Genomic DNA, 27,981 nt, shown 5'->3' with positions numbered 1-27,981 from the left:
TTAAGCTAACTTGTTTTGATTAAGCGTGGCTGCTGCGGCGACGGATGCAGCCACACCACCAGGGGTGGTTCTCATGTCAAGTTTGTTTCTAAGCTCTGCTCCAATCACTCCCTCTGCATCTTCTCGCGTTACCGCCTTATCCGCTGGCAGCTTCTCCCTCGCATCCTGCATTCATATATACACACACATACATGCATGTAACATAATCATGTCATAGATATATATGGGAGACAAGACAAGTAATTACCGATAAGACATCAGATAATGTTGTCTTCTGTAGAGTCCGAGTGTTCCGAGTGGCTGCTGACTGGGCTGTGGCGCCCAAACCGCCAGGTTCTAGCTCATTGTTTCCGGTGGCTCTCATTTCAGCGGCTTGTATTGCAGCGGCGTCGCTTTGATCCACCGGTTTATTGCCTGCTCTTGTTACCGCAGACGCTTCAAGTGCCTCGCCAATGGTTATGGCATTTGGGTCAAGAGCAATAGCAGGAGCATTCATTGGCACATCAGGTTCCACGAACTGTCCCACAACTTGGTTCCCAACTGACTCGGTGATGATACGGTTTCCACCTGCCTTGGTTTCGGAGATGCTGACGCCTTGGTCTCTGGCAACCTCGGAGATGTCGTCGCGGCCAACGAGACCGGCGGTGGTGTTGACTGTTGCCGCGGATTGCATGACGGCGGCAGGACCGCCCTTTTGGGTTTGTCCCAACGCTTGGTTCTCTGTTGCCTGCATAAGAGCTGCGTCTCTTGGCATGATGGGTTTCGATGCCAATTCGCCTGAGACGTTGAAAACGTCGCCGTATTTGATGGGCTGTTCCTGGCTCATGACTTCGCACTTTCACAACTGATAAAACAATACTCGAAATATTTGTTGTTTTGGCTCGCTTCGGATTTGGAAGTTGGAACTTTGAATGAAGTATATATATTATAGATGGTGATTGAATCAATGTCTTTGAATTACAGGTGGCATTCAAGCACAAATATGAATGACACGTGGCAGACACAATGTATCAGGAACATGAAGTTTAAAGAGCTCTAGCTAGTTCTAAAGCTACGAACTCATTACACGTCTTCTCTTACTCACCGTCTCTCTTTGTTTTTTTCTACATCTCCACCGAGTGCTGAGTAATGTAACAAGGAATGAGCATTTAAAGTTCAGTATGAGCAATGTGGGTCACCATCCTCTCAATTGCAGGAGCTGTCAGAGTTGTTCCACTCATCCTCTAAGGCCTAAAGGCCAAGGTAACGAGGGTTTAAAGAAAAAGAACCACTAGGTTAGACCTGTGGTGAGGGATGTGAGTAATTATATAATAAGTTATTTGTTTAATTTTTAATATATTCAAAAAAAAAAAAAATTCCACATCATAGAGTGATAGTTGAACTTTTTTGGGTATTCCCGTAGCAACCAACTTGGTGTATCTTCTACAAAAACTTTTATCTCAATTCAATCTAAAATAATTTGTACTATTTTCTTTTAAATCCTCACCTTTTTTTTTTAAGGGATATATCATACATCCGTAGCAGAGAAAAATGTCTCACGATAGTTATTTTTAATTATGTTGTCAATTTCATTCTCAATTTAGGTCCAGTTCATTAGGCGACCAAATCGGCCTGACTTTCACATCCCTTCATGTTATGCTGACTGGTAACAAAAATTACATTTAAATTACATTTTTCTAGTAATAAATTTTATTTTATTTTTTAAAAAAAAGGCTTCAATTCATGATTTTAGACTTGAGACTAACTTTCTGGACCGTTGGAATTATTTAATATAATCCCGGCCTATTACTTGATTAAGTGGTCACCGCCAACCAAAATGAAATATTTTCTGATATATAATTCAAAGGAGAGAGAAAATAATTTTTTTTTCAAGTGTTTCACTCTTAATGTGCTCTGGATGCACAAAAGATGACCTGGACAGCTTAACAAATGATGGTCACGGTTGAGCATGCATGCACTAGCCCGTTCGGTTTTTTTAACTTTTAAAAAAAAAAATAAGGCACATAGCATTCTAGTTTGGACCATGTATATTTTCTGCTAGGCTCGGTTATGTCCTCTAATTTAGATAGGGTTTTTGTAGGAGAGAAAAAAAGTAGAGAGAAATTAAATGTGGATCTCATATTTTATATTAAAAAAGAAAAAAAAAATTAATTGACACAAAAAATAAATTTGTGTAAAAAAATGATTTACTCTCATGTAGCATGACAATATTATTTTCCTTTAAATATTACTATCTACGGGTCAAACCTAGTCTGTCAAATTTCCTAAGCTACATTCAGGACCCCATCGCTTCCACTTACGTCTTCAACCTTGTCAGATTGCTTTAAACTTATTTGTTATAAAATAGGTTTAAAGACTTATCAAAAACTTAAAAAGTAAGTCAAACACAAATATTAAAATTCACTGATAATAAAGTTTAAAACCAAATCCTTTTAAAAAGATAAGTGAGTCATCAGACTACAGTTGGCTGCTTTTTGATGTTTTAGTCTGAATTGATTTGCTGCTTGGTGCTAAGAAAATTAGTTTTTCTTTTCTTTTGTAATCTCATATACTCATTTTTATATTTCTTATCTTCCTCTTTTTTTTAATGATATTTCTTATCTTCTTAGTACAGTTAACATTTGGTAGAAAGACTGTAAGTTATATGCAATCTCAAACGACAAAACTAGTAATTAGGTTTTTTTTATTCCTAGATACATAATCAGAATTGAAGTTAGAAGAAAATATATGTTAAAAACATATTACATTTGAATTAATAATAAAAAATGAATTACATATTTATAAGAGATTATAGAGTATGAATATGCAGCGCCAAAGCTCGACGAGAATCAACCATCAGTAGTGCAGGCTTAATATATATAGTTTTTTTATATATTGTTATTTGTTAGTGACAATGAATTTGACGTTACAGCATTTCTTGAAATTTTCTCTTGTATTCTATGTATCTAGATACGTGCTTCCACAATGGAATATTGGTTTACAAAAGAAGAAAAAGGGGAAACGTAACTTCATCACTTTCAGTTTCCAATTTTCTCTATAAAGTTTGAAGCCAAAAAAGCTTTCAGTTTAAACTTTGGGTGGGTGTGGGTGGGGCTTACACCGCCCACCCAACTTTTAATATGCGCCCACATCACGAAGCCATATCTTTTATACGCCTAGATTACCATATCATTGCCATGAAAATATATGAAGTCTATTATTGAGGTTCTATTATTCTATATTCGTAAAAGAATAATGCTGTATATGTTAAAAGAAAAAAGAATAATGTTATGTCAATATATACCCAATCATACTCCAGCAGATAAGTAACAATTTTAACAACTGTATAAAACCATTAAAATGTACGTGAAATTGTGCAAAAATAATTTCACGTAATATATACAATTGTATAAATTTAAAATAAATTAAATAACATATAAAAAAAGTAATATTTATAATATAAATTATTGCTTTTGAATCGTTAGACTTACTTAACATCAAACTCTTATGAGAAGCATGCTAGCGGGAAAGAGTAATGACATTTATATTTTAAAATGTTTATATTATTCTTATACTGTCACCTTTTAAATAATAAAATAAAAAATACATATCTGATATACTCTGTATTTTTTTTTTTTTTGCAAATAAAATAAAATGTAAAAATGATTAAAATTTTGATGAGTAAATATCGTTACTTTCAAGTTGCAAGTGAAATTAGCTCAATGAAATGTGAAAAAAATAAATAAAAGAATATGTTGATAGGATTGCGGATCCTATGTGGTAACAAGGAGAGAAACAAGAAGGAACAGAGGAGAATTCAAAAAGAAATTCGTATATTCATCAGATAAAACTTCACAAATGATCAGCTTCCTATCTATAAGCCACAGATCACTATCAATCTGTAACTGAATTGTAAAATAAACACGTAATGTAAATGCTGTAACCGCTCAATGCATACTGTAACAGCTAAACAAATGACACTTAAGTCCTAACAAGTAACAGCAAAGCTTGGGCCACCGCCTGATGACATAGAAATTGGGCCGATTACACAAGGTAGTCCTTGGCCCAAGAAGGAGGCCCAGTCATCCTCTTAGGCTTAGGTTCCTCCATCATAACATTGCCTCCACCTGCAGTAAGAACCTTGTCCTCAAGGTTCATTGTGGGAAGAGAAAATTCTGGGTAAAAACTGATAAGATCATCTTCATACTCCCAAGTAGCATCCTCAGGGAGAGAGTTGGTCCACTAAATTAACCACTGCCTTCGATCACCATGAGTCCCTTGAATAGTCCGAGTCATAACTGCTGCTAAAGGCAACTGGACAGGATGATTTTCCTTATTAATTGAGGGCAAAGGAACAGGAACAATAGACCCATCACCTCTGAACGGTTTGAGAACAGATATGTGGAAGGAAGAGTGGATTTTGCAATTTTCAGGCAAACCAACTTGATAGGCCACAGGGCTCAACACACGCACAATAGGATAAGGACCAAAATACCTTTTAGAAAGTTTCTGACACTTCCTATGAGCTATCGTGATCTGTCTGTAAGGCTGCAACTTGATTAACACCAGATCACCGACTGAAAATTGAAGATCCTTTCTGTGCTTGTCGGCTTGGACCTTCATGCGGTTTTGGGCACTCAGTAATTGATTCCTAAGATGCCTCAATAAATCATCACGATGGCTCAAAGTAGCATCAACTGCCTCCTCACGAACTGACCCTTTAACATATGTTGGGATCATGACAGGAGCTTTGCCATAGAGAGCTTGGAAATGAGTCATACCAATTGAGGAGTGGACAACAGTGTTGTAATGAAATTCAGCCCAGCCCAAGTATACTGCCCATTTGTGGTTCTCGTCATGGCAAAAGGCTCTAAGATATTGCTCCAAATATCTGTTAGTTACTTCAGATTGCCCATCTGTTTGTGGGTGATAGGAGGTGCTAGTACGTAAACTTATCCCACTGCATTTAAATAGCTGAGACCAGAATTTATTCAAGAAGATAGAGTCTCTGTCTGAAATAATGGTCTTTGAAAAACCATGTAATTTGACCACCATATCACAGAATAAAGAAGCTACCTTTACAGCAGAGTAGGGATTAGCTAAGGCCCCAAAATGAGCAAATTTTGTCAATCTATCGACCACCACTAGTATAACATTGAAACCTTTTGACAATGGCAATCCTGTGATGAAATCCATACTCATGTCTTCAAACACACCATCAGGAATAGGTAAAGGGTGAAGTAAACCCAAGGGAGGAGAAGTAGTGTGCTTAATCATCTGGCAAGTGGAGCAGCTCCTCACAAGATCCTGGACATCCTTTCTCATTCCCTTCCAAAAAAAAGAAGCAGACAATCTCAAAAAAGTACAAGAAATACCTGCATGACCTCCAACCAAAGTGGAATGAGCCTCATGTAAGAGAATATCCTTCAATGCTGAAGCAGTGCCCAATAAATACCGGTTTTTGTGATATAAGATGCCATCTCGGTCAGTAATTTCTGAACCTATCAATTCCTGATTGTTCAATTTGAGCCGAATGTCCACAAGCTCAGGATCAGATATGTTTTCAGCTCGAATCTGATCTATCAAGGGAAATTGAACTTCAGACAATAGTGCCAAATTGAAACTGGGTTGCTCTTCATCAAAACAACGTGACAGGGAGTCAGCAACTACATTAGTTGCACCAGGTTTGTACTCAATAGAAAAATCATAGCCCATTAATTTACATGCATACTTTTGTTGCTCCACTGTTTGGACAGTTTGAGTTAGCAACTCCTTCAAACTTCTATGATCTGTTCGGATGATGAACCTTGCTCCAAGCAAATAGTGCCTCCACTTCTTCACTGCCTCAGTTAAGGCATGTAATTCCCTGACATAAGTGGAAGCCACCCGCATCCTTGGCCCAAGCTTCTTGCTAAAAAAACCTATAGGATGGTTATTATGTTGAAGGATAGCCCCTATTCCCAAGGATGATGCATCCGTTTCCACCACAAAGGGAGAGGAAAAATCAGGAAGAGTCAGAACAGGAGTCTCAGTCATTGCAACCTTTAAGGCTTCAAAAGCCTTGGAAGCCTCCTCAGTCCACAAAAAAGAATCCTTCTTCAATATATCAGTGAGAGGTGAAGCTATAGCTGCATACTGATAATGAACCTCCTATAATATCCAGTGAGACCAATAAAACCTCTCAATTGTTTGATTGTCTTTGGATGAGGCCACTGTTGCATTGCAGCTATTTTCACTCCCATGCCCGAAACCAAATGCCCCAGGTACTCTACTTCAGCCAATGCAAAAGAGCACTTACTCAGCTTCACCATGAACATATTATCCTGCAAACAACTCAAGGTCAGTACAAGATGGCTATAGTGTTCCTCAATTGAACCACTATAAATCAGAATATCATCGAAGAACACTATAATGAACTTGCGAAGATATGGCCTGAACATATGATTCATTGCAGCCTGGAAGGTAGAAGGAGCATTGGTCAAGCCAAAAGGCATCACCAAGAACTCATAATGTCCTTCATGAGTTCTGAAGGCAGTTTTGGGAGTGTCATCTGGAATCAACAAGATCTGGTGGTAACCACTCCTCAAGTCCAACTTGGTGAAAATATTGGCTCCTCTAAGCTCATCCAATAGCTCATCTATTGTTGGAATGGGGAAACGGTCCTTGATTGTGATATTGTTCAATGCTCTATAATTAATGCACATCCTCCATGAGTTGTCATGTTTCTTAACAAGTAGCACAGGAGAAGAGAAAGGACTCCTACTTTCCTTGATAAATCCTGATGCTAACAACTCAGACACTTGCTTTTCTATTTCCCCTTTCTGATGGTGAGCATACCGATAAGGACAAACATTGACTGACCGAGCCCCTTCTAGCAAGTGAATAGCATGATCACAACTCCTAGGTGGTGGCAAGCCCTGTGGCAATTGGAACACAGATTGCAATTGCAGCAGAATGTCCCAAACAGCAATGGGAATTTGCTGTTTCAAGTCCAATAGTTCAGGAAGAATTGCAGGTCCCACAAGGTCAGCTTCCCCTGCTAATCTCAAACACTGCTGGTTAACAGAACTAACCACACCACCAATAGATTCTCCTTGTAGAATAACCCTACCTCCCGAAGACATAAACTCCATATAAAACCAATTATAGCAACTATATAAAACTATTAAAATGTACCTGAAATTGTGCAAAAATAATTTCACGTAATATATACAATTGTATAAATTTAAAATAAATTAAATAACTCATATAGAAAATTAATATTTATAATATAAATTATTGCTTTTGAATCGTTAAACTTACTTAACATCAAACTCTTATGAGAAGCATGCTAGCGGGAAAGAGTAATGACATTTATATTTTAAAATGTTTATATTTTCTTATACTATCACCTTTTAAATAATAAAATAAAATATATATACCTGATATACTCTGTATATTTTTTTTGCAAATAAAATAAAATGTAAAAATGATGAAAGTTTTGATGAGTAAATATCGTTACTTGCAAGTGAAATTAGCTCTATGAAATGTGAAAAAAAAAAAAAAAAATATGTCTGCAACGCGTTGAAGAATAAGAGCTTGATGATGTACTCATCAAGCGAATATGTCATCAAAGGAAAATGTTTCTTTCAAACCACTTTTTTTTTTAGCTTACGAGTATTTGCTTGAGCAAAAATAATGTATCGTAAAGTATATATATTTCTTCATTTTATTATATAGAAAAAAATTGTATACGAATTATGTATGGGAAGTGATGATATATATGCAGATAATAATTTTAGTCTTAAAAGCCATATCACTATTCTTAATTTCATCACGATGGGCTCTTACTTGGCCACTTGGGTGACTACGTACGACAAACAGTGAGTGGAAAAGAATATTAGAATAAAATATGAGAAATGACGTGCAAATAAAATTGTTGATCCTCATATAAGCCATCACAGTTCTTTCAAAAATCAAGACTATACGTCCCTCCACTTGTACTAAAATAAAATAAAATCATGACTATATGCTCCCCTTGGGTTTTCAACACTAGTCTTGCTCTCTTTTAATAATATTTGACATAAATCAACTTATTTTAAAGAGTTTAAGCGGTTAGAAAAAGATAAACCAAATAATTTTATATTATTTTTATTATATCTCCTCACGATAATGCACTAATTTTAATATCTCCTCATGTAACCATTTAATTAAAATTCATGATCACTCGCCAGCAGCATCAATCGATCACTAATTAACAACTTACTGAGATCAAGAAAAAAGAAAAGAAAAGAGAGAGAGAGTAACATTTTGTCTCATATTTAAACTTTCAAAAGTTCATTAAATAGATAACAAAATTAAGTTTCAATTTGATTCACAGTTCACATGACATGGAATCGATCGATGTTTTATTAGCGAAAATTATCATCAAGAGAGGCCACGCACTACACACACACATCAGTTCTCTCTGCTCTTGGGCACCGTCACCACCAGCTTCCCGCCGCTGCAAACGGCGGTGACCATCTCCGGCTGAGCCCACGACGGAAGACGGAACCGCCAGAGATCAACGCCTAAACGATGATGCAGCTGCTGACACGCCAGCGTGACATCACCGCCGTCCATTCTCTTGATCACGATTTTGGTTATACCTGGAAGAATCTCGATGGCGTGAGCTCGAACGCCGCTAGCGCTGGCGTTGAACATGTTTATCTGGTTACACGAAGCAACGAAGCGAAGAAACTGCGGCGTTTCCTCGTACGAAACGTCGGCGTCTGAGGGCAAAGGAAGCTCAAGCGTTTGGGCGAATACGTGAGGCAGTCTCCATAGCTTCTTCGTGTTTGAGGTTGGTGCCGATGAAACGACACCGTACTGGGAACGCTGGTTGTTGTTTCGCTTCTTTGCGAAGGGGTTGATCTTCATGGAGAACATGGTGTTGTTGTTGTTGCTTAATTCAATTTATCACTATTCTAGTTAAGTTCCTGTTTGGATGTTTGTATAAGGGAAGTTGGAGTATGAAATCTGGAATTATGGGTTTATTATAGGAGTGTTTGTCGATGGTGATATCGATATATATGGGTTCCTCACATGGACTTGATTAGACGAAACTACCCTCCGAGAGGATGGTCTATGAAGGAGGGCATTGATTGCTTTTGCTTTCTCTGGGTGCTGGAATAATCGTGAAAAGGTTTCAGGCCAAACGAAAGGAATAGAATCCGTGTATTAATTTTGTGTTCGGAAATTGAAATGGTATATATATGAAGCATTCGTATACTGCTTATGATGTTTGTTATTAATATTATTTGATTAAGTGGTTTGTATCAAATCATTCACGAATCTGTGTATCCACGCAGCTTGCATATTAGGACAATTATATTATTATATTCTTTTGACACGAGATAAAAAGAGTCTCGTCGAAATCGAATAGTCAGACTCCACTTTGTGCGTGGTGCTCATATCCATTCAAAGCCAAACCAAAGCCTAACCACACTTTAAAATTTGCACAACTATATATATATTGAACACTTTACTAACTTGGATTTTATTATAGTTGATAGTGTCATCTGTCTACGAGGAATACGATGCAACTATATATTCAATCAATAGTTCCAGGTCAGTAGAGGGTAGTTTTATTCGCAAACCTTATTCTGTTATTGCATTGTACAGAGTTTGTTTGAGTGAGTTTCTGTGAGGATTTGTCATCTTAACGGTGTTTGTATGTGTATGTTTTCTTTTCTGCGTAATAGCTAACTGTTTGTGGACTTGTTTTCTGCCTGTTTTTTGTTGTTGTCAAAATCTAGTTTCTAAATTAGGATTCGCAGCTTATTGCCATAGAATTTAAGGATTTGTATGAATATTTGATCCCTTGAAGACTCTGCATCTTTGTTTGAGAAATATAAACCTTCACATACAAACCTAAATTTTTAGGTGAAATGATTATGATCCGTACTCATGGGGTCATGTATTTGTTCCATTATCACCACCTCTAATTTTTTAATGGAATTAAAATAGCACAAAGGTAAAATAAAATAAAAAATAGATATGTGCAAAGGCTCTTGTGTAAGGGATGTAATAGACAAATATAAATAATATTGACGAGACTTCACTTACAAGCTCACTTGGTAGGAGCCTCTGACCAAGTGGTTACGAGTTCAATTATCAATGTTCTTCATTCTATTCTCTTAACATGGGTAGGAGACTTGATGCATTGTCCACATTTCAACTTTAGTGAATTCTTATATGAGGGGCATATTAGAGAAAAATATAATATAAAATCGTTAAAGGCCCATCACTTACTAACTTTAATTTTTGAGTTGAAATAATTCTTTACATAATTTTTTAAGCTCGTAAGTGAACACCTATTAATATTTTTTATATTTCTCTAATTTTCTATCAATAATTTTATATTTCTCTGACGTTCTTCAAATCCGAGTTCGAATATTTTCTGTGGTACTTAATTTGAGGTTCAAAATCGTCTACCTTCGGGTGACGGTACACGGTAGTCTTTTTATTTTTTTCCCCTCTTCTAACAGGCATTTTCTTTTTCCTTTTTTGTCTTCCATTCGACAGATCAATAGACAACAGATGGCTTCCATTTTTTTTAACAAATGGGCTTTGCTCTCTTTGGACTAATGAATGGACCATCAACAGATCACCCGAAGAACCCCAAAAAATCTTGTAAATTTTGGGAGAGAAACCCAATAGTGCGATAGACCTTAAATAAGGGAAGTTGAACAGTGCCATACATCACGTGATTATACTTTGATGAGTCTCCCTCGTCTCACACGATTTTATACTTTGACTAGTCGCCCTCATCTCACTTATTCAGACATGAGTCTTGACATATATATGTGAATATTATTATGGATTTAATATTTTTTATGTTATAAAATATAAATTTTATCTCCTACATACACATAAAAGTTTGTGGGACTCATATTAGAAGAAAAAAGATAAAGAAAAAATATAAATTTCATACACTTTTATATATGTATATGAGATAAATTTATCTCTTACAACATAAAAAATATTAAACTCTATTATTATTTATATGATATATAATTGTGCATGTATAACAACAAAGACAGACCTGAAAAATATTATGCCGAAACTTTTTATAAGGAGCAAAATTAGAATGTATATTATTCTTTTAAGTTACAACTTTTGATATAACCTATTTTGGTGGATCCATATAAGCTCCTTATAACGGGCCAATCGTATAAGGCCCATTAAAGGACCAACCCATAGACACCCCGTAGATGAGCTCATAGACCTCATCTTAGGGGATTTCGTTCTCCCTTGCACGACTCACCATCGTACACGGATAATGGTGAGGCAACACTTCACTGCAAATGTGAGGATTTGGTTAATAGTTTTTGGCTTACCTCTTTCTCTCTCATCATTAGGGAATATTCTCCACCTATATAAACCTCTCTTATCTTGTCAAAGAGGCACCTAATATCACACACTTTTATGAGCTGTTACTCTATTAGGTTTTGGAGTCACTGTAGTCTATACATACACACCCCATTCATAGCCTCTTATGTGAATGCACTCACGATGACTCTTTAAGAGCTTTGATTTATATCACTGCATTATTACATTGAGATACTACACACCCAAAAGGATACAGACTAACTCTCATTCCACTAAAGCTTATTGGCGCCGTCTATAGGAAACGATAAACTCTAATTCCCATTTCTTTACCTGCGAAAGGTAAATCGTACCTAGAAAACCCAGTTTCTTTGTCCAACCTTTCATTAGTGAAAATGGTTTAGACTAAGAGAATCATCCAACCCGAAGTTGCTACTCTTGATGGCCATGTTCAGACCCTCCAGGAAGACTTTGTCCCTTCCATGTAAGCCCCTAGATGTTTAACTAGATAAGATTCTAATCTTTTTTATTGTTTCAGGTTGTTTCATACTTAAAGAAGAAATTACTAACTTGATGAGGAGAAGGCAGTTGGCAGCTAATGATAAATCAAAAATCAAGAAAATAAAGAATTGATAAAAATTAATTCTTCTTCGCTCTGCTCTCGCTTCAGGAGAAAGTGAGCAAGAAGTTTTATTAAGCTCTCTTTGTTGCTCGCTTCAGCGAGGAAAGGAAAATAGCTCGCTGGCCTAAATTAAAGGCCCGGTTTTAAGCCTTTAAATAGAATGCGATTAAAGCTGTGAAGAGGACATTCGGAAGACGGAAGAAAGCAAAGACTCAGAGACGAAGGCAGAAGCGGAGGAGAAATTCTGGAGCGAAATTCCAAAGGAGAAGAAGGAGATCAAAGCTTCATCATTGATCATCATTAATCAAGTTTTATCATGAAATCTTTTTATTTTTCATCATCTTTTTATTCTGAATTTATGAATATGTTAGGCTGAATTTATTTATGTAGTTAGGATCATAGATCCGACATGAATCCTATGCGTGGTTTAAATTTGTTTCTTTAATAAATTGGTTCAGTCATTTGTGGTTTACCTTGCATGAATTTCTATATCCTTGTATGAATTGATCACTCTTATAGGGATTTGAGGGTTAGAGCTCGCAATAGACATATTGAGATTTTAATCCTGACACGGGTAAAATATCAATTCTTTCATGATCTAGACATAGGCTTGCTTGAGTTGTAGACTTCATAATTCATTGTGTCTAATGCTTATTTTAAATGGAACTAATAATACATTAGGATTCTAATTAGAGTAAAGGGTTACAGTCACTAAGACATTAGGATTTAACCAACTATTTTTAGAAGATGAATTGTTTGAAATATCTGAGAAGAATTACTATTGAATTTAATTTAAACTACTCTAGGAGGATCTGAGGTGAAATAATTCCTAGCTACAGTTTCTTATTACAGTTCTTTAATCGTATCTTTTCTTGCGTTCTTGAATGTTCTTGATATTTACTGCAATTAATTTTAATTACTTTTGTTTTAATTCAAATTCTATTTTTCAAACCAATTCGAGTTTTTCAAATTAAGGGGACTAGTTATAATAATATTTGGTGCATTAATCCTCGTGAAAACGATATCTTACTCACACTTTATTACTTGAACCAATCGGTATACTTGCCGAAATCGTAACAATTAGCAAGAAGTTGCTACAACATAAGTGTCTAACCTTCCACTATGAGGTTTGTAGAAAATAAAGAGCATAGTAATGTCGAACCGCAGGAGAGTAGTAAAAAGGGGGAAAAAATGTCCCAATACTTAATGGTGAAGTTTGATGCCAAAAGTGACCCCCGTGTAGAGCACTCAAGGCCAACATTGGGCGTGAATTAGAATGTATGTTGCACCGATACCGACACGGGACACGACACGACACGCCGACACATTAATTTTAAAATTTCAACATGTTAGGACACAATTTGATATTAAATAATATTTTAATATATATAATATAGTTTATATTTAATACATATAGCAGCCCATAATAAGTCATACAACCAATCAAATATTCAAATTCCATAACATTATTGTGAAATAATAAAAAAACTGAAAGAATCATAGAGATAGTAATAGGTAAAAGAGAAGAGTATAGGGTAAAGGGAATATATTCTTCTTGTATTATCATCTCATTTGAAGCTTTGCACATGCCTTTATTTATAGGATCATAAGACAAGGTACGTTACAATAAAATAAATGAGAAGAATTACACTTCTTCAATGGTTATAAATTGGGATTAAATATCCAATTGTCCTATCCAATGGACATATTTATTTGGGAGTTATGGACATTCACAATAATATTATTTATAACAAACATAAATATAAAGCAGAAATAATTTTTCATGTCAAATTCTATAACAGAAAATATTTTATTTATAAATTAAATTTTTATGTTTAAGTAAAAGATAAAATAAAATAAAAATATGTCGGAGTGTTGACCGCGTGTCGGTGTCCCGACACATTTTTCTTCCAAATTGACGTGTTCGTGCTTCTTTGGTTAAAACATTTCATCTTCGGAGAAAATGAGGAATAAACAACCAAAATTGGGGCCATCATAATCCTAGATCTGAAGAATAAATTAATAAAGCCCTTGGAAGACAATAAAGCTCTTTTTGTGTGGACCCCTTCAAACATGCCAAGCATAGACTCCAACTTCTGCTATCATAAATTTTCCATTTTCCCCAAGGTCAATCTAGTCGCGCAAAAGAAGATAAAATCATGTCTTGACCGACAAAAAATCATTGACACTGAAGTAAAAAGACTGTTGAATGCGAGCTTTATCCATAAAGTGGATTACACCACTTGGTTGCCCAATGTGGTAATAGTGAAGAAGATGAGCGTGTGATGGAGAATGTGTGTAGATTACACTAACTTGAATAAGACCTATCCAAATGACTCGTATCATTTGCCCAACATCGACCTGTTAGTAGACAAAAAAGGGAGAGTGAGAAGCTAAGTTGTGTGAGGTGGACTAAATCCAATGTGTAAGGGCTGATGACGTATATAGTGGAGGAGGAAATAGTGGAAGGGATGAACAACTAGGATCGCATCATGTGACAACAATATGATAATCATGTTAGAGGATGCACAATTGAGAAATAAGTGTTATGTGGTAAAATCTCTTGAGTTACACACATAGAATGCATAGATACTTATGCATGACAGATGTACAACTCACAAGAATATGACATATGGCAGTTGCACACTCAGTAAGGGTGTTTGCGGTATGAATTGGATTGATTTTGAAACAAAAATCATCTGATCCAATTCTTTCATTTTTTTTAAATCCAATCTAATTTTATCCAGTTTGAATTAGATCGGTTTTTGGTTATTCGAAAAGCCTAAAATTTTAGTCATACAAATCACTAATATATCAAAATAAAGTCATTCAAAGTTACAAACCACTGGTAAATTCAAGTCTTCAAACTAAAACAAGTCTTAGGGGGCATTTGGTAGGGGATAAATTTTTTTTATCCGGGAATCACGATTTTCAGGAATCTGATCGGAAAATGAGTTTTTCGAAAATGTTAAAGTTGTTTGGTAGGCTAACATATTTTCGGGAATATTGGATTAATTTTCTTGGTACTATGTTTGGTTGTATTAAAATTTTTCTTGTCATAGAAATCCAAGAATATCACCATGTGGGTGGTATTCTTGGATTGTATTTTAAAAAAAAATTACACACAAAATAAAATCCCGGGGAAATCATATTCTCAGAAAAATTTTAAAAATCTCATACCAAACGTGGGTAAATAAAATTATCACATTCAGTTTTCTGAGAATCCTAAAAAATCTTTGTACCAAACGGCCCCTTAAAACTCATGAAAAATTAAAATAGATGAATAGATAATAAGAAACTAAAACAAGATAATTTGCTATCAATAATATCCAAGATTTCAAGTCTACAAATCAACAAGTTTTCAAGTCACCATCTTTCAAAAATAATAAATACATAATACATTGGATCGATTTTCACTAACCAAACCGAAAACTGATCCAATCAAATTAAAATATGCGGGATTTATTTTTGATTTTTGATTTTTCGGTTATTGATTTTTCGGTTCGGTCATCGCAATTTGAATCGGTTGATGAAAACATCTGACTAATTACATTATTTCGTTGCATACTTTCAAAACTACATTATTCGTGTAGTTTTTTAAAAAATTACCTTAGGTGGGTAATTTTTTCATGTAATTGTGCACTTACCTTCAGTTCTAACATTTGCTCATGCGAAAGTTGAAATTTCCCTCTGTCTGGGGAAATGTAGTTGTCTAGCAAACCTTTCGGAAGGCGCAATAAAGCACAAGAATAAGGAATACTTTAATTTTTAGTCACTTTATAGTTCCACCAGGACCAAGGAAAGGAAGGAACCACTCAGATTTTTGTTGGTAACGCAACCGGAACGTGTCACGTCATTTCACGAGATATGCGTAGTGAGGGAGCCAAAAACCGACATCAGTAGGTCAACTTCAACTTTTTACGTACATTTAATATTGTTTAATGTTTACGTTGAATGTGTTCAGCATTTGCCGAGTCCTAAGCCCAAATTCACCATTCACCTCCACCACTTTCACTGCTTCCAAAATGAATAAAATAACTTGAAGGAAAAGAAGGAGCAGCAGCACAATCATACCCTTTTCATGCTCCCTTTGGAAAATTTTCTCTTCCACCAACTGGTAATTTTTTTTCTTCTTTCCCTGTTTTTGAGAAAAGGTTGATTTCATACCCCAAGACTGCAAATTTATTTGTTTTATTTTATTTTTCAGTGTATGAGAAAGTTCATGTGGCGGATCTGAACCAGTGAGATTGTTACCTGGGTGGTATAGTTGTGACAAATTTTTGGTTTACATTTTCATTTTGGATCCATTGGGATTGTTTCTGATACCTCCCACTGAATTGTAGCATTGTGATCTAGTAGATCACACCTTCAAATCTCATTATCTAGCTCATTGTCTAATTTATTGTGGTCATGGAGACCCTTGTTGTTGTTGAACAGCATAAGAACCAATACTACAGCAGGTGCAAGTCACAGAGCCATGCCCAATTTGGGGGTTCACCTTCTAGGGACTTTAAGGGGTTCAATTGCAGGACTTTTGAGTCTGGGACAGGTATATTGCCAACTCCATTGAAATCTCATAGTTCCCCTAAAACACCACCCCCTTTTTCTGCAAATTCAAACTCTGATAAAAAAAAGCATAGGATAACTACTCCTAAGAGCAACCCAATTCCTATCATTGGCAAAGCTTGTAGAAAAGAGACAACTTTCAATGAAGATGTTTTGTTCTCTGGGTTATGGGCTGGACCTACCTACTCAAATTCACCTCCACCCAGTTCCTTGCCAATTCCCAAGTTCTCAGTCCAACCAAAGAGGACTGTGTCTCTTGATCTACCCGGTTCCTCCCCTGAGATTGAAATGCGCCCAGTGGCCAAGTCTGCGCCTTCATCGGCCAACAGGGAGCATTTGTTTTGTACAAGAGATCTCTTTGTTAATGCTGATTCTGCCACTAAGACCCTGCATCGCATTCTCAATCTTAACATCAATGATGAGTGCAATATAAGGAGCGCTGGGCTCCTGTAGAATGTCTCTTTTAATGAAATTGGATTAGTGTTAGATATGTATAGGGAGACCAAATAAAATTTTTAGTCTGAGTCCGTTTGAGTTTGTGTAGCTTTCAGTAGTGGTGGTGCCCTTGACAATGGTGGCTGTGGTGGGTCAACAATCTCCAGATTTTGGAAATCGGATCAAGCTTAGCAGTAGAGAGGGTAACTGGGTGTATACTTGAAGAATCTATTGAAAGCAGGCTTTGCTATGGGTCGATGGAAGCTTCCATGAAAATATTTGTGAAGCAGAATGGTGATAACGAGTCGGAGTGGCATGGAATAGATTTGGTTGACTGAGCTTTCATCTATTGGACCTGAAAAAAATTACATTCAATTTGAATCCTAATTAATGACATATAGTTCTCAGCATCATCTCCTCGTAGAATGTTTAACTTCCCTTAATCTGACATAGGATTTAGGCCTCCTGCTTTACATACTATGTAAATACTTTAGAAGCTTGTACTTGCAAAAACCCTTAGAGTGCCCTTTAGTCTGTTCTTTTTTTTGGGTTTTCTTCTAATCATGCCTAAAGTACTTCATCCTGATCTACTTAAAATGCAGACAATCAGTCTCCTAGGTGATAAGCTGTTTGCTAGTTACTACCTTCCCTGCCGGTCTTTCTTTCTCTCTGTTAGTATTTTATTCCTTAGCTACCCTCGTTAGGGTATGGTTTGCCCCTTCGCTATCTTTTCTGTTTTTTTTTTTTCAAAGAAAAGTTTGAAGGGACTTGTAATAGTCTTTTGCAGCATTTGCTTCAGTTATTTTTTAGGTTAATCCATGTCATTCCACCTGCTAGTAAGCCCCTTATATATTTCATTTCTGGTGCTGAGTAATGCTTATCTCCTTAGTCCTAGTCCTCACCTGGTTTATCTTCAATTTCCATAGAGAGTGTTGACCTTGCCATGCCATATTTAAGGTAAGGTCTTGCTTGATGATTATTTAAATGCTTCTGCTATATTATTTTCATGCCATTACTTTGTACTAACTGAGAAATGTTCAATGCGTGAATCAGGGAGGCAAAACTATACTGAGGCTGTTTCAGTAGTGACTTGTGAGACGTGGTCAGTTGCAAGTCAGTTTTTCTCGACAAAGACCCTTGTGGCTCGTAAATTTGTCCGTGTTTCTTTCTTTCTGCTCGTGTAACTTGTGAATCTTGTTTGATCTACTGTAATAAAATGTCAGTGACTATTATCTATGCACCATTTATGTATCTGAATTAAATACTTATTCTCTTCATTATTTTATGTAGCGTTTCTTCAAAGGCAATGGCATGATTGTCTGCATCTTGATTAACTTTAGTCTCTGATGTCATTAGTTAATCTTAAATTAATTGAATTGTGATGGTCCTACTATGGATAGAACTTGGATGACGAAATATTCAGTAATTATTTTCACACATCAAAGATTTGGTGTCATGTTTAAACCATTCCAATTCAGAATGGTCTAGTTTTCTGCGATGGCAACTACATGTTTGGTTCCTTCATGGAAACCAATTTTTATGCGGGAAAGTGGCCTGATAAGATTTAGTGTTCACACAACATTACTGAAAATACTTTAGTGGTGTCTTATCTGGGTACTTTGTCCAGTTCAGTCCACATGAGCTCAACGATTCCTCTTTTAAATTTTCTTTGCCCGGGTTAAAGATTCTCTGTTGCCTGATCTAATTCTAAACCTAAGGTTCCTAACTCATTGTTGTCTGTTACCTCTATCCTTTTAGCTGTAGATGTTATGTGGTTGCAACTTGAAACCTGCTATATAGATTGGTTGCCATTTTTCCATGAGTAGTGACGTTATCAATGATATCGATGGAATTCCATTGAATTTCTTTTTTTGGAACGATTTAAATTGTGCACTCTTTCTCCCACGTCTGGATATCATTTAGGCTCCATTTAATTTAATTTTATCTTTTTGACTGATTTTTTTTTTTTTTTTAACTGATTTAAATTGTTCATACTTATCAAACTCAGTCTCAGACAATCATATTATCTTTATCTTCCAAAAGTTAATATTGTCACCTCTTGATAACAGAGTGAGAGCAAGAGACAAGGTATTTTTTGGTGCAAATTTTTTTGTCTTTCCCACGGTTAATCAGCAGCGGACAATATTAACTGTGTGAAGATAAGTTTAAAAGTTTGGAATTCATTATAATTTGAATAAAAATTTATAGTTAGGAAGACAATTTCAAGATCTAATAATTATTTTTTTTAACTGATTTATTGGTCATTATATGTGAATTTGAAAAAATGTATGGAATTACTTGTTGAGATATATAATTCCACATTGGTTGTATGAACAACGAATGTGAAGTTTATAAAGTCTTGGATACTCTCACCCTTAGAGCTAGCTTTTGAGGTGGTGTATCCCAATGTTCTTTACATGATATCAGAGCTTGAGTGACCATAAGGTCTCGAGTTCGATCCTCACGGCCCTCCACTTTCAAGTGGAATTAAAATAAAAAAAAAACACAAAAAGATAAAATCAAAAATTGGGACTGTGCAATTCTACGCTTCTAGCCCAAAGGGCTCTTGCGTGAGGGGGCATGTTATTCTACGCTTCTAGCCCAAAGGGTTCTTGCGTGAGGGGGCGTGTTGAGATATATAGTCTCACATTGGGTGTATGAACAACTAATGTAGCCTTTATAAGGCCTTAAACACTCTCACCCTTTAGAGCTAGGTTAAGGTTCTTTACACTACTCGTAGAAAACACTTCTTACTATTTCGTGAAATTGCTGGTGCATGAGCTTTTATCTTCTTTAATTGAAATCTGAAAGATGTGAAAATGATGTTCATTTCTCATCTGTATAATGTATTAACTAATAACGCTGGCAGATGCCAAAGGAGACGCTATCTCTCAGGTTCCTTTTGTTTGTTCTTTGTTACCATTAGTTGAGCATCTTAGCATAATAGCATGCTCACTTTTGTGTACTATGGGTCCCAATTCCTTTGTGTACTTGGGTTTTCACCTGAATCGCTATAACCCTGCCTTCCGGAGCGTCAATTTCTCTAATTTAATGATTCTCCAAACACAAGACTCGTCAAGTTAAGGTTGCTGGTGGTTTTCATGCGCACCAAGACTTTTTCATTTTCAGATACATATGGGTAAGAGGTTAAGAGTCCTCTCAATCCATAGTCCACAAGTACTTCTGTTGCAGCAATATCGAAACAAAAATACATCGAGTTTTTTTCTTTACTTTTTTTTCCTCTTAATAGATATACCAGTATGTTATTTGCTTCGAAATGTGATTTCTTATATTATCTGGCTGCAAAGCTATAGTTAATAATATTTTTTAAAGCTTATAATTTAATCATTTAATGTAACCAAATTTTATCATGTTATATACACCACTGCCTCGTGTCTTTGGGTTTTTTTTCTTTTCGGTACATAATGTTGCTTTAATGATGACCCCATTTAATTTATACCTATTTGATGCAGATGCTTGATCTGGACACAGTCTAGTTGGCGTTGTTAAACTGGATTAGGACAAAGGGGTTGAGGATATGGGATAAGAACTTTGGTTATTTAATATCAGTGGCTGTTAACCCAAAGAAATCTTGGGATTCTCCCTGTTATTCGTGTCAAAGTTTCTAATTGAAGCCTGATATTCAATTATTTGGATGATGAAGTAATAGGTAAGGAAAAGGGACCTTTAACAAATGTATATATCTCTGTCAATGTCAGTTTTTTAAATTATTGTAATGGTTTGCCCGATTTTATTTATTTATTTAATTAATCGAGGGGCGTGAACAGCATAATAATAATAGAATACATGAAAGAGGGAATCTTCTTGAAAAAAACCAATTAATTGGTCCCCATTTGCAGTGATATGCATCATCATCAACTCGGATAAGAAGGAAAAAAAAAAAGCACTATTTTCAATCATATTCATGATCATCTGCTTCGGCCAAAAACAAAGGGGAAAGCCAGAAGCAATCTTAATTACTCATTTCTTGAAATAAACTCTACATCCTCTCTTATCTCTATTTGCAAGGGAGAGGGGAGAAAAAAACACAAAAAACAAAAACAAAAACAAAGAACTTCAAAAGGGTGAAAAAGAATATGCTGGTCACAATGAAATATTATCTAGAAATCCTAAACAAAAATTGGAAAATTGTGACTAGCTAGTTATCCTCACCAAAATGCAAGACTTTGAGGCCGCGGTGAAAGTAAAGCGCTCAAGGGAAAATGAAGTCAATAATGACCATCTGAATTTTCTGCTCCATCTAACACCATCTCTTGGTGGCGACATTCTTGACTGCAGAAAGCTTTCTCTCCTCTGCAAAACACAACCCATTTCATGCTCCATAAGTTTGCTCAAGTGACGTGAAACTAAATAAAACCAAAAAATGAATTAAAGAATTACATTTATGTTTGGATGTGTCTTTCTGTTTAGTCTATCCAACACTTTTTATTCAAAGTGTTAAGGTTGCATTGAAAATGAACCTTACCTGTAAATAAAGATATCCATTGTCTGCTCAAGATGCTTCTTGCAAGTGTAACAAAAGCTAAGGAAATTGACCAAAGAAGTGTGCGGGTTATTGGGCAGAGAACAATAGCTTTCCACAACACAATTATCGAATATATGGGTTGTTCTTGGATTAGGTCCATGGGATATCACACATGTGTACTCCTCAGAAAGCTCCATCTCACTCAAACTCAAAACACCTGTCACAACTGCTGGTGGAGAATCCTTAGCTTTGGCACCAAAATCAACATCACATGTTTTAGACTCAAACGTGGAAGGTGGTGGCAGGGGAGGGATTTTCACTCTAAGCTTAGTTCCAAACAGGACATTCCCATTGCTTGGTTTAGCAGAATTGTCATCAAAAGTCTCATCTTTAAGTGCACCCACAAGAGCAAGTCCAATGCCTTGTGAATCCATCTTTTCCCAAGAGCTTCTTTTTTCTGATTGCATTCTTGGGGATATCATAGCTTCGGTCCTGTTTTCATATGAGAAAGGATTCCCATTTGGGGATAATGCTCTTGTGTCAAGAATTGATGTTGGGCTGCGCAAAGCCTCAGATCCTGATAGACGCTTCATGGTGAAATCTCTAAACTTTGGTGAGCCAAATAGAGATGGAATAGTTCTAGCATAATTCTGATTTGGAGATGGCTGTGAGCTTTTATCACCCATCAAACTTGGCTTGGTTACTGCTCTTGATCGGTTCCTGAGCAGCATCAAGTCCCTTCTTCTACGACCACTGTTAAATGAAGAACAAGTAATTAGATTCAAAAGTAAAGAACGAGTTAAGTACTAGATAGACCTAGAATGATGCAAAAACATACAAGAAGTTTGAGTAAGAAATGAAACACTACTACCCAAAATAGCCAGAGTGATATTACAAAGAAAACCACTATGATTGATGCAGGCTACAATTTCCAAAACCAAAAAAAAAAAGAGAAAAACTTTAGTAAAAAGAATCTTCGTGTAATGGGAATGTTTCTGAAATAAAGGTGGTCATCTGAAACTGTCAGGCTAACTGAATTGCCTGCTCAAACAGTGTAGCAACCATACCTGCGTAAACTAATGTTACTAATTTTCTTCAAGGAGAAAAAGCATATATTCCCATGTTAGTGCAACACTGACTTGTGATCATAATTATTTTTCAATTTTTGTTCTGAAACTTTATGGAGAGCAAACAGAAAGAGAAGAGAAAGAGAGGGACGCTTTCTAGATAGAAGAGAGAGAGATGCTTGAGCAAGGCTTTTTAAGGAAGAAAAAGGAAAAAGAAATAAAAAAGTTGCGTGCATGGAAATCAAACGTTATTACTTTGAACTTTGAAGTTTTGCTTTCATTTTGTTTTGTTTTGTTTTGTTTAATTTTATTTATCTGCCTCTATCTAAATCTTGACTCTCTCATTAGACACACTCATCCAAGGTGTTTTGTCTTTTTCTAATCTTTTATTCACTGATGACTGATCCAATGGTATTGTCCTGAATCAGGTGTGCCTTCGAACATGGGAACGGAAAGAAAAGGAGCTCTTATAAATATGTAAAAGATAATAAAATGAGGAATGGTTCATATATATAATTTTGGATTTAATATTTTTTATATTGTAAAAATTTATCTCCTATGTGCACATAAAAATATATGAAACTTATGTGAATTCATTTGAATAAAAATTGAGAGAAAGAAAAATTTATGTTTCATACACTTTTATAAGCGTAGAAAATAAATTTATCTTAACATAAGAAACAATAAACTCTCTAATTTTTTTAAAATATCTGATAATTGATTATAAAATAAATTATTTTTTGAATAAAAAAAAGTATATAGTTGTAAATTTATAACCATGTAATATAATGATTATATAGTTGTACCTTCTGAGATACGCAACGGTAAGAATTAAATTATAAAACATCACACGTTTTATTTTTTTTGGGTTAAACATCGCTAGAGTGGTTAAAATGGGCTGGTCAAAGTCTGCATAGTCAAATGAGCCTCAATAATCAAGGTCCGCATGGATCAAAAATTCTATTGGTTAGGGTCAGCCTGCGGGCCATCCAAAATTATAATTTCATAATTTTTTTATCATATTCAATATATTAAAAAAATATTTTAACAAATAAAATTTTAACACTTTCTTAACATATTTTTTACAAATTATAAATTTTTTATAAATTTAATTTTTTAATAAAATAAGATTTGTACATAAATATACAAGTGAAAATGTAAACAAAATTTTAATATAAGTGAAAATTTAGTTACTACTTTTACTAAATTCATTATTAAATGATGCTATCAAATAAAAAAAATTTCACCGGGAGTCATAACAGAACACAACAATCATAGTGGAAAACTAAAAGTAATAATAAAAAATAAATTATCTTAATACCAGTATTGAATAACTGCTCTTAGTATGTTATATATTTGAAAGTAAAATAGTTGATTTTCTTTAACTATTACCGTTACAAAAAAAAATTTAGTTATTATTATCCACAAAATTACTAAAGTGCATTGTATACAATATGTTTCAATATAAATTTGGATGTATAACATGCTTAGACGTCAATAGAAAATTTTAATTTTATTGATGCGCAGATGAAAATCTATGCTAAAACATATCACTGTTGAAAAGTTTATTTTTGTTGTAAAATATTATGAATAAATTCTCACATGGTTCATCACACGTGACTCTTTATGTTTCATGATCTTTGATATATTCTATAATCACCACACTAACGGTGTGTTGAATGGTAGAATACATCTAAAGGGATATTGTAAAATATTATGAATGACCTTTCATATGGATTATGGATGACCTTTCACATGGTTTATAACATGTGACTCTTTGTTTTTTCATGACTTTCATATTTAAAAATGCATCTAAGATAGGTTCTTATATAGGACTCTTTGCTCATACTTATTTTTATTTTATTCTTTCCTTTATTTTATTTTTTCTACACTTCATTTTCCTTTCTTTCATATTTCACTTACTCTTATATTCTCTATCAAATTCACAACAATTTTTACTTATATTTATAAATATTTAAATTTATATTATTTTTAGCTTTTTAAATAATAAAAATTTTGATGAAAGAAAAAATTTGACCCCCCAAGTCAGCCCTAACCCAATATACTAAATTATAAAGCTTTAAGAGTTAGGGTTAAAAAAAGTCCTATCTCAAAAAAGCCTAATGAGTTAGGCCAAATATAATATTTTGCGGACTGACCCGCGAACTCTAAGTCATTTTGACACCTCTAAACATAGCACACAATTCTATGTTTTAAGTGGGGTTGCGTTTTTTCTCTCTCATTAACTAGTACACTTTTATATAAATTTTGCATTTGTAAATTTAAAAGAACAATTTATTATATTTTTTTTTGCAGGAACACATAAATTTAAATGGTCAAATGGTAAAAGTTCCATGTCTGATTCCATTGTTTATATATATATATATATATTAGCCTTGTGAATAATTTATACATAACATCCACCTGCGAAACAAAACTCAAATTTTAAACTAGCTCAAATTCAATAGTTAACCAAGCCTCCTCAATGATTTTAAATCTGATTCCACATGAAAGCATTTATAGGGGGAAGGAATTTTTATTCTCAAAAGATTATTAGTCTCTTATTAAAGAATGAAAATATCTCCAAAAAAAAGAACACCCCCTCTACTTTTTTTTCTTAAAGTAATATACATTTATTGTAATTTTAAAACGTTTGTTGAATAGTTGAAACTTGAAAGGCATTTAGTCGTTTATATAAATGGGTGAAGTATTATGTTCTCATCGTACATTCAGATGACTTGTATTTAATATAAGTTTACTCATGTATAAATCATTTTATTTATGGGCTATGGCTGAACTTAACTTCGATATGCAGACACCTTTTTATGCAAAGTTGTAATTGTAAGTTAATCTAAACTATAACTTATTAAATTATAGTCTTGGTCAAATAAATTATTTCCATATGCTGGATCAACAATGTAACAGGTGCAACATCCCATGTGAAATATTCTAAGACTACATAATGCAATTTGACAAAATATTTAAGTACAACTAGTTGGAACTAGGTATTAAAGTATAACTGAAAATGTATAAAAAACACTGCATATATTTTAGTGTAAGCATAGCCACATATCCTCTCATATGAAACTTCACATGACCATGTCATGTGGGGAATTATAACCATACAAAGGTTGATCAATGGTAATAAATGAGGAGAGAGAAAAAATATTAAAATAGATAGTTACGAAATCATAACCGTTGATATACCTTTGCATGGTTGTGATCTTCTCACATGACCGTATCATGTTTTTTTTCGACATGAGAAGATCCATTTCCAGCCACATATAAGCCGGGAAATGCTTGCACTTTGGCTAAATTTTAACAAATTTTATTTATTATATATAATTATATAATTAATTATAATTTAACTTGGGTTAAAGTGTAATTTGGCTCTATCTTAAAATTGAAATATATTTGATAAGAGATTTGGTTAGATTGTATTAAGTTATGTGTTTAATTCTCACTTATATATAAAAATAAATAATTTTTTTTAATAAAATTATAACTCCCTGACCATTTTATTGGTTAATTTGGCCCTGCTAAAGGCACCACTTTCCTAAAAAATATTTAATAAAATTATAACTATCTGATCACTTTCCTCAATTTTTCTGAGCAAGAGAGAATTAATTTGAATTGTCAATTGAAGTATTTCCACAAGGACATCTAAAACATTCAAAATTTCAAAATTTATCTTCAATTTTTGAGTTGGGTCAAGGATTAGCTAAGACATGAAAGTCAAATTCCTATCATTTAGTTGATAGGCTGATTCATCTTATCTTAACACTACCAGTTTCAAAATAAAGTAGTGAACGTGCATTTTCATCAATGAAAATTGTGAAAACAAGGCTTCAAAACAAAATGGAGATGACTTTCTTGCAAATAATTTGGTTGTGTATATTGAAAAAGAGATTGCTGAAACTTTTACTACATATTCTATTCTTGAAGATTTCGTTAATTTAAAAGAGCGTCATTTATAATTTTAGGTATGTATTTTTTATTATATTTTAAATTATTTATTAAATGTATTATACATATAATTATTATATTTGTGTGTTTTCATATCCTTAGTATAATACTTGGTTCATTGCTTATTATGATGTGGAAGGAAAGTGCAATTTTTATATTTGAAATTCTTACTGGAAAGGTCAATGTCTTTTTATATGTTTGTTTTGATATATAATCATTGACAATTATTTATTTGAATTTTTTGTGACATTATTTTGTAAATAATTTAGATTAGTATGCTAGAACTCATAGTAAAAAAATTTCTTAATAAATTTATGTAATTATATAAATATTTTGATAATTTGATATGTAAATTTTTTAATCCGGAATAAAATTGAAAGCTGCCTCCACTACTGAGGGTAAGCATTATATTTAAAATTGTAGTGTTAATCAACGATTAAAATTCATAGCTCCCGATTTACAAGTGTTTTTTTTTTCGATGGCTCAGAGTTTTCCAATCTTATTTATTTATTTTCTTTATAGTTAAAGTTAGACTTTTTCTAGGGTTAGAATTGGAACTTCCGGCTTCACTTTATGGAGTACCCTGAACCATTTATGCTGTTTTCAAATTTGACACTTGAGCATTCCACCAACCTAACAAAATATAGTATAACATCATGAGTTTTATAAGATTTATGTCGTAGGAAAAGTGATTGTGTTATGTTATAGAGATTTGTTTTGCGTGTCAAAATTTTTTATTTTATTTTTTTTTGTTTCAAAAATTGCGAGTCCTACAAAATATTGTATGTGTAGGAAAGTTGTTGTGGTCATGTTAAATGATAGATGCAAAACCCATCTATGTTTTCAAATATATATATATATATATATATATATATATATATATATATATATAGGTTTTATAAGAGTTATGTTGTAGGAAAAATGATTGTGTAATGTTATAAAGAGTCGTTTTGCGTGCCATAATTTTTTTTTTTTGCTTTGAAAAGTGTGGGCCCCACAAAATGTTGTGTGTGTAGGAAAATTTTTCTGGTCATGTTAAAGGACAAACTAAAATCCCTATATATATATATATATATATATATGGGTAAAGTGTGTGTCATTTTTTTTTTTGATAACATTAAGGGGCAAAGCCCCAAACAAAAACAAACAAACAACCAGAAACAAAAAATAACTATCCAGGGTCTATATCCCTACAAGAGGAGATTCTCTGAAGATCGAGATCAAATAACTGAGCAAGGTGAAACGACATAACTCTATGACTCCAGAATCCAGTATCTTTGTGAAGAGCAGACTTGGCTAACCAATCAGCACAAGAATTAGCTTCTCTTGGAATATGAGAAAGCGTTACCTCCCAATCCTGACCGATGAGTGCTTGTATCTTAGCCACTGTACGAGGCTGACAAGCTGCATTGCAATCAGCAAGCAAAGAGAATACTTCAGAAGCATCTCCTTCTAGTTCCACCTTCTTAAATCCCAGTTGCCAAATCAATTCCAGACCTTTTAGAGTTTCC

General features: G+C 34.2%; 3 protein-coding genes and 1 long non-coding RNA gene across 4 annotated transcripts; 1 reads left to right on the top strand and 3 right to left on the bottom strand.

Annotated features, from left to right (window-relative positions):
• Positions 1–826, bottom strand: LOC133303220 (late embryogenesis abundant protein D-34-like). The gene is made up of 2 exons (XM_061503100.1): positions 248–826; positions 1–165 (listed from the first exon to the last, which is right to left on the bottom strand). Exons 1-2 carry the CDS (start codon positions 824–826, stop codon positions 1–3), a joined length of 744 nt encoding a protein of 247 aa, XP_061359084.1.
• A 7,589-nt stretch (positions 827–8,415) lies between these two features.
• On the bottom strand, positions 8,416–8,877 carry LOC133303219 (uncharacterized). Its single transcript, XM_061503099.1, has one exon. The coding sequence runs from the start codon at positions 8,875–8,877 to the stop codon at positions 8,416–8,418; it is 462 nt and encodes a 153-aa protein (XP_061359083.1).
• Positions 8,878–15,926: 7,049 nt separating this feature from the next.
• LOC133303229 (uncharacterized) lies at positions 15,927–18,245 on the top strand. The gene is made up of 3 exons (XR_009750441.1): positions 15,927–16,067; positions 16,158–17,908; positions 18,005–18,245. It is a non-coding gene; the product is annotated as an uncharacterized LOC133303229 (long non-coding RNA).
• Positions 18,246–20,861: 2,616 nt separating this feature from the next.
• LOC133303230 (protein MARD1-like) lies at positions 20,862–22,640 on the bottom strand. Its single transcript, XM_061503110.1, has 3 exons — positions 22,505–22,640; positions 21,438–22,190; positions 20,862–21,265 (listed from the first exon to the last, which is right to left on the bottom strand). The coding sequence occupies exons 2-3, from the start codon at positions 22,166–22,168 to the stop codon at positions 21,181–21,183; spliced, it is 816 nt and encodes a 271-aa protein (XP_061359094.1). The 5' UTR covers positions 22,169–22,190; positions 22,505–22,640; the 3' UTR covers positions 20,862–21,180.
• Positions 22,641–27,981: the final 5,341 nt, after the last annotated feature.

Source organism: Gastrolobium bilobum, unplaced genomic scaffold, assembly GCF_033153095.1.
Source record: "Gastrolobium bilobum isolate Gb01-03AN ecotype WA unplaced genomic scaffold, APGP_CSIRO_Gbil_v1 utg8229, whole genome shotgun sequence".
Classification (NCBI taxonomy): Eukaryota; Viridiplantae; Streptophyta; class Magnoliopsida; order Fabales; family Fabaceae; genus Gastrolobium; species Gastrolobium bilobum.
The sequence above is the reverse complement of the archived record's forward strand: the minus strand, read 5'-3'. Positions and strand labels throughout refer to the sequence as shown.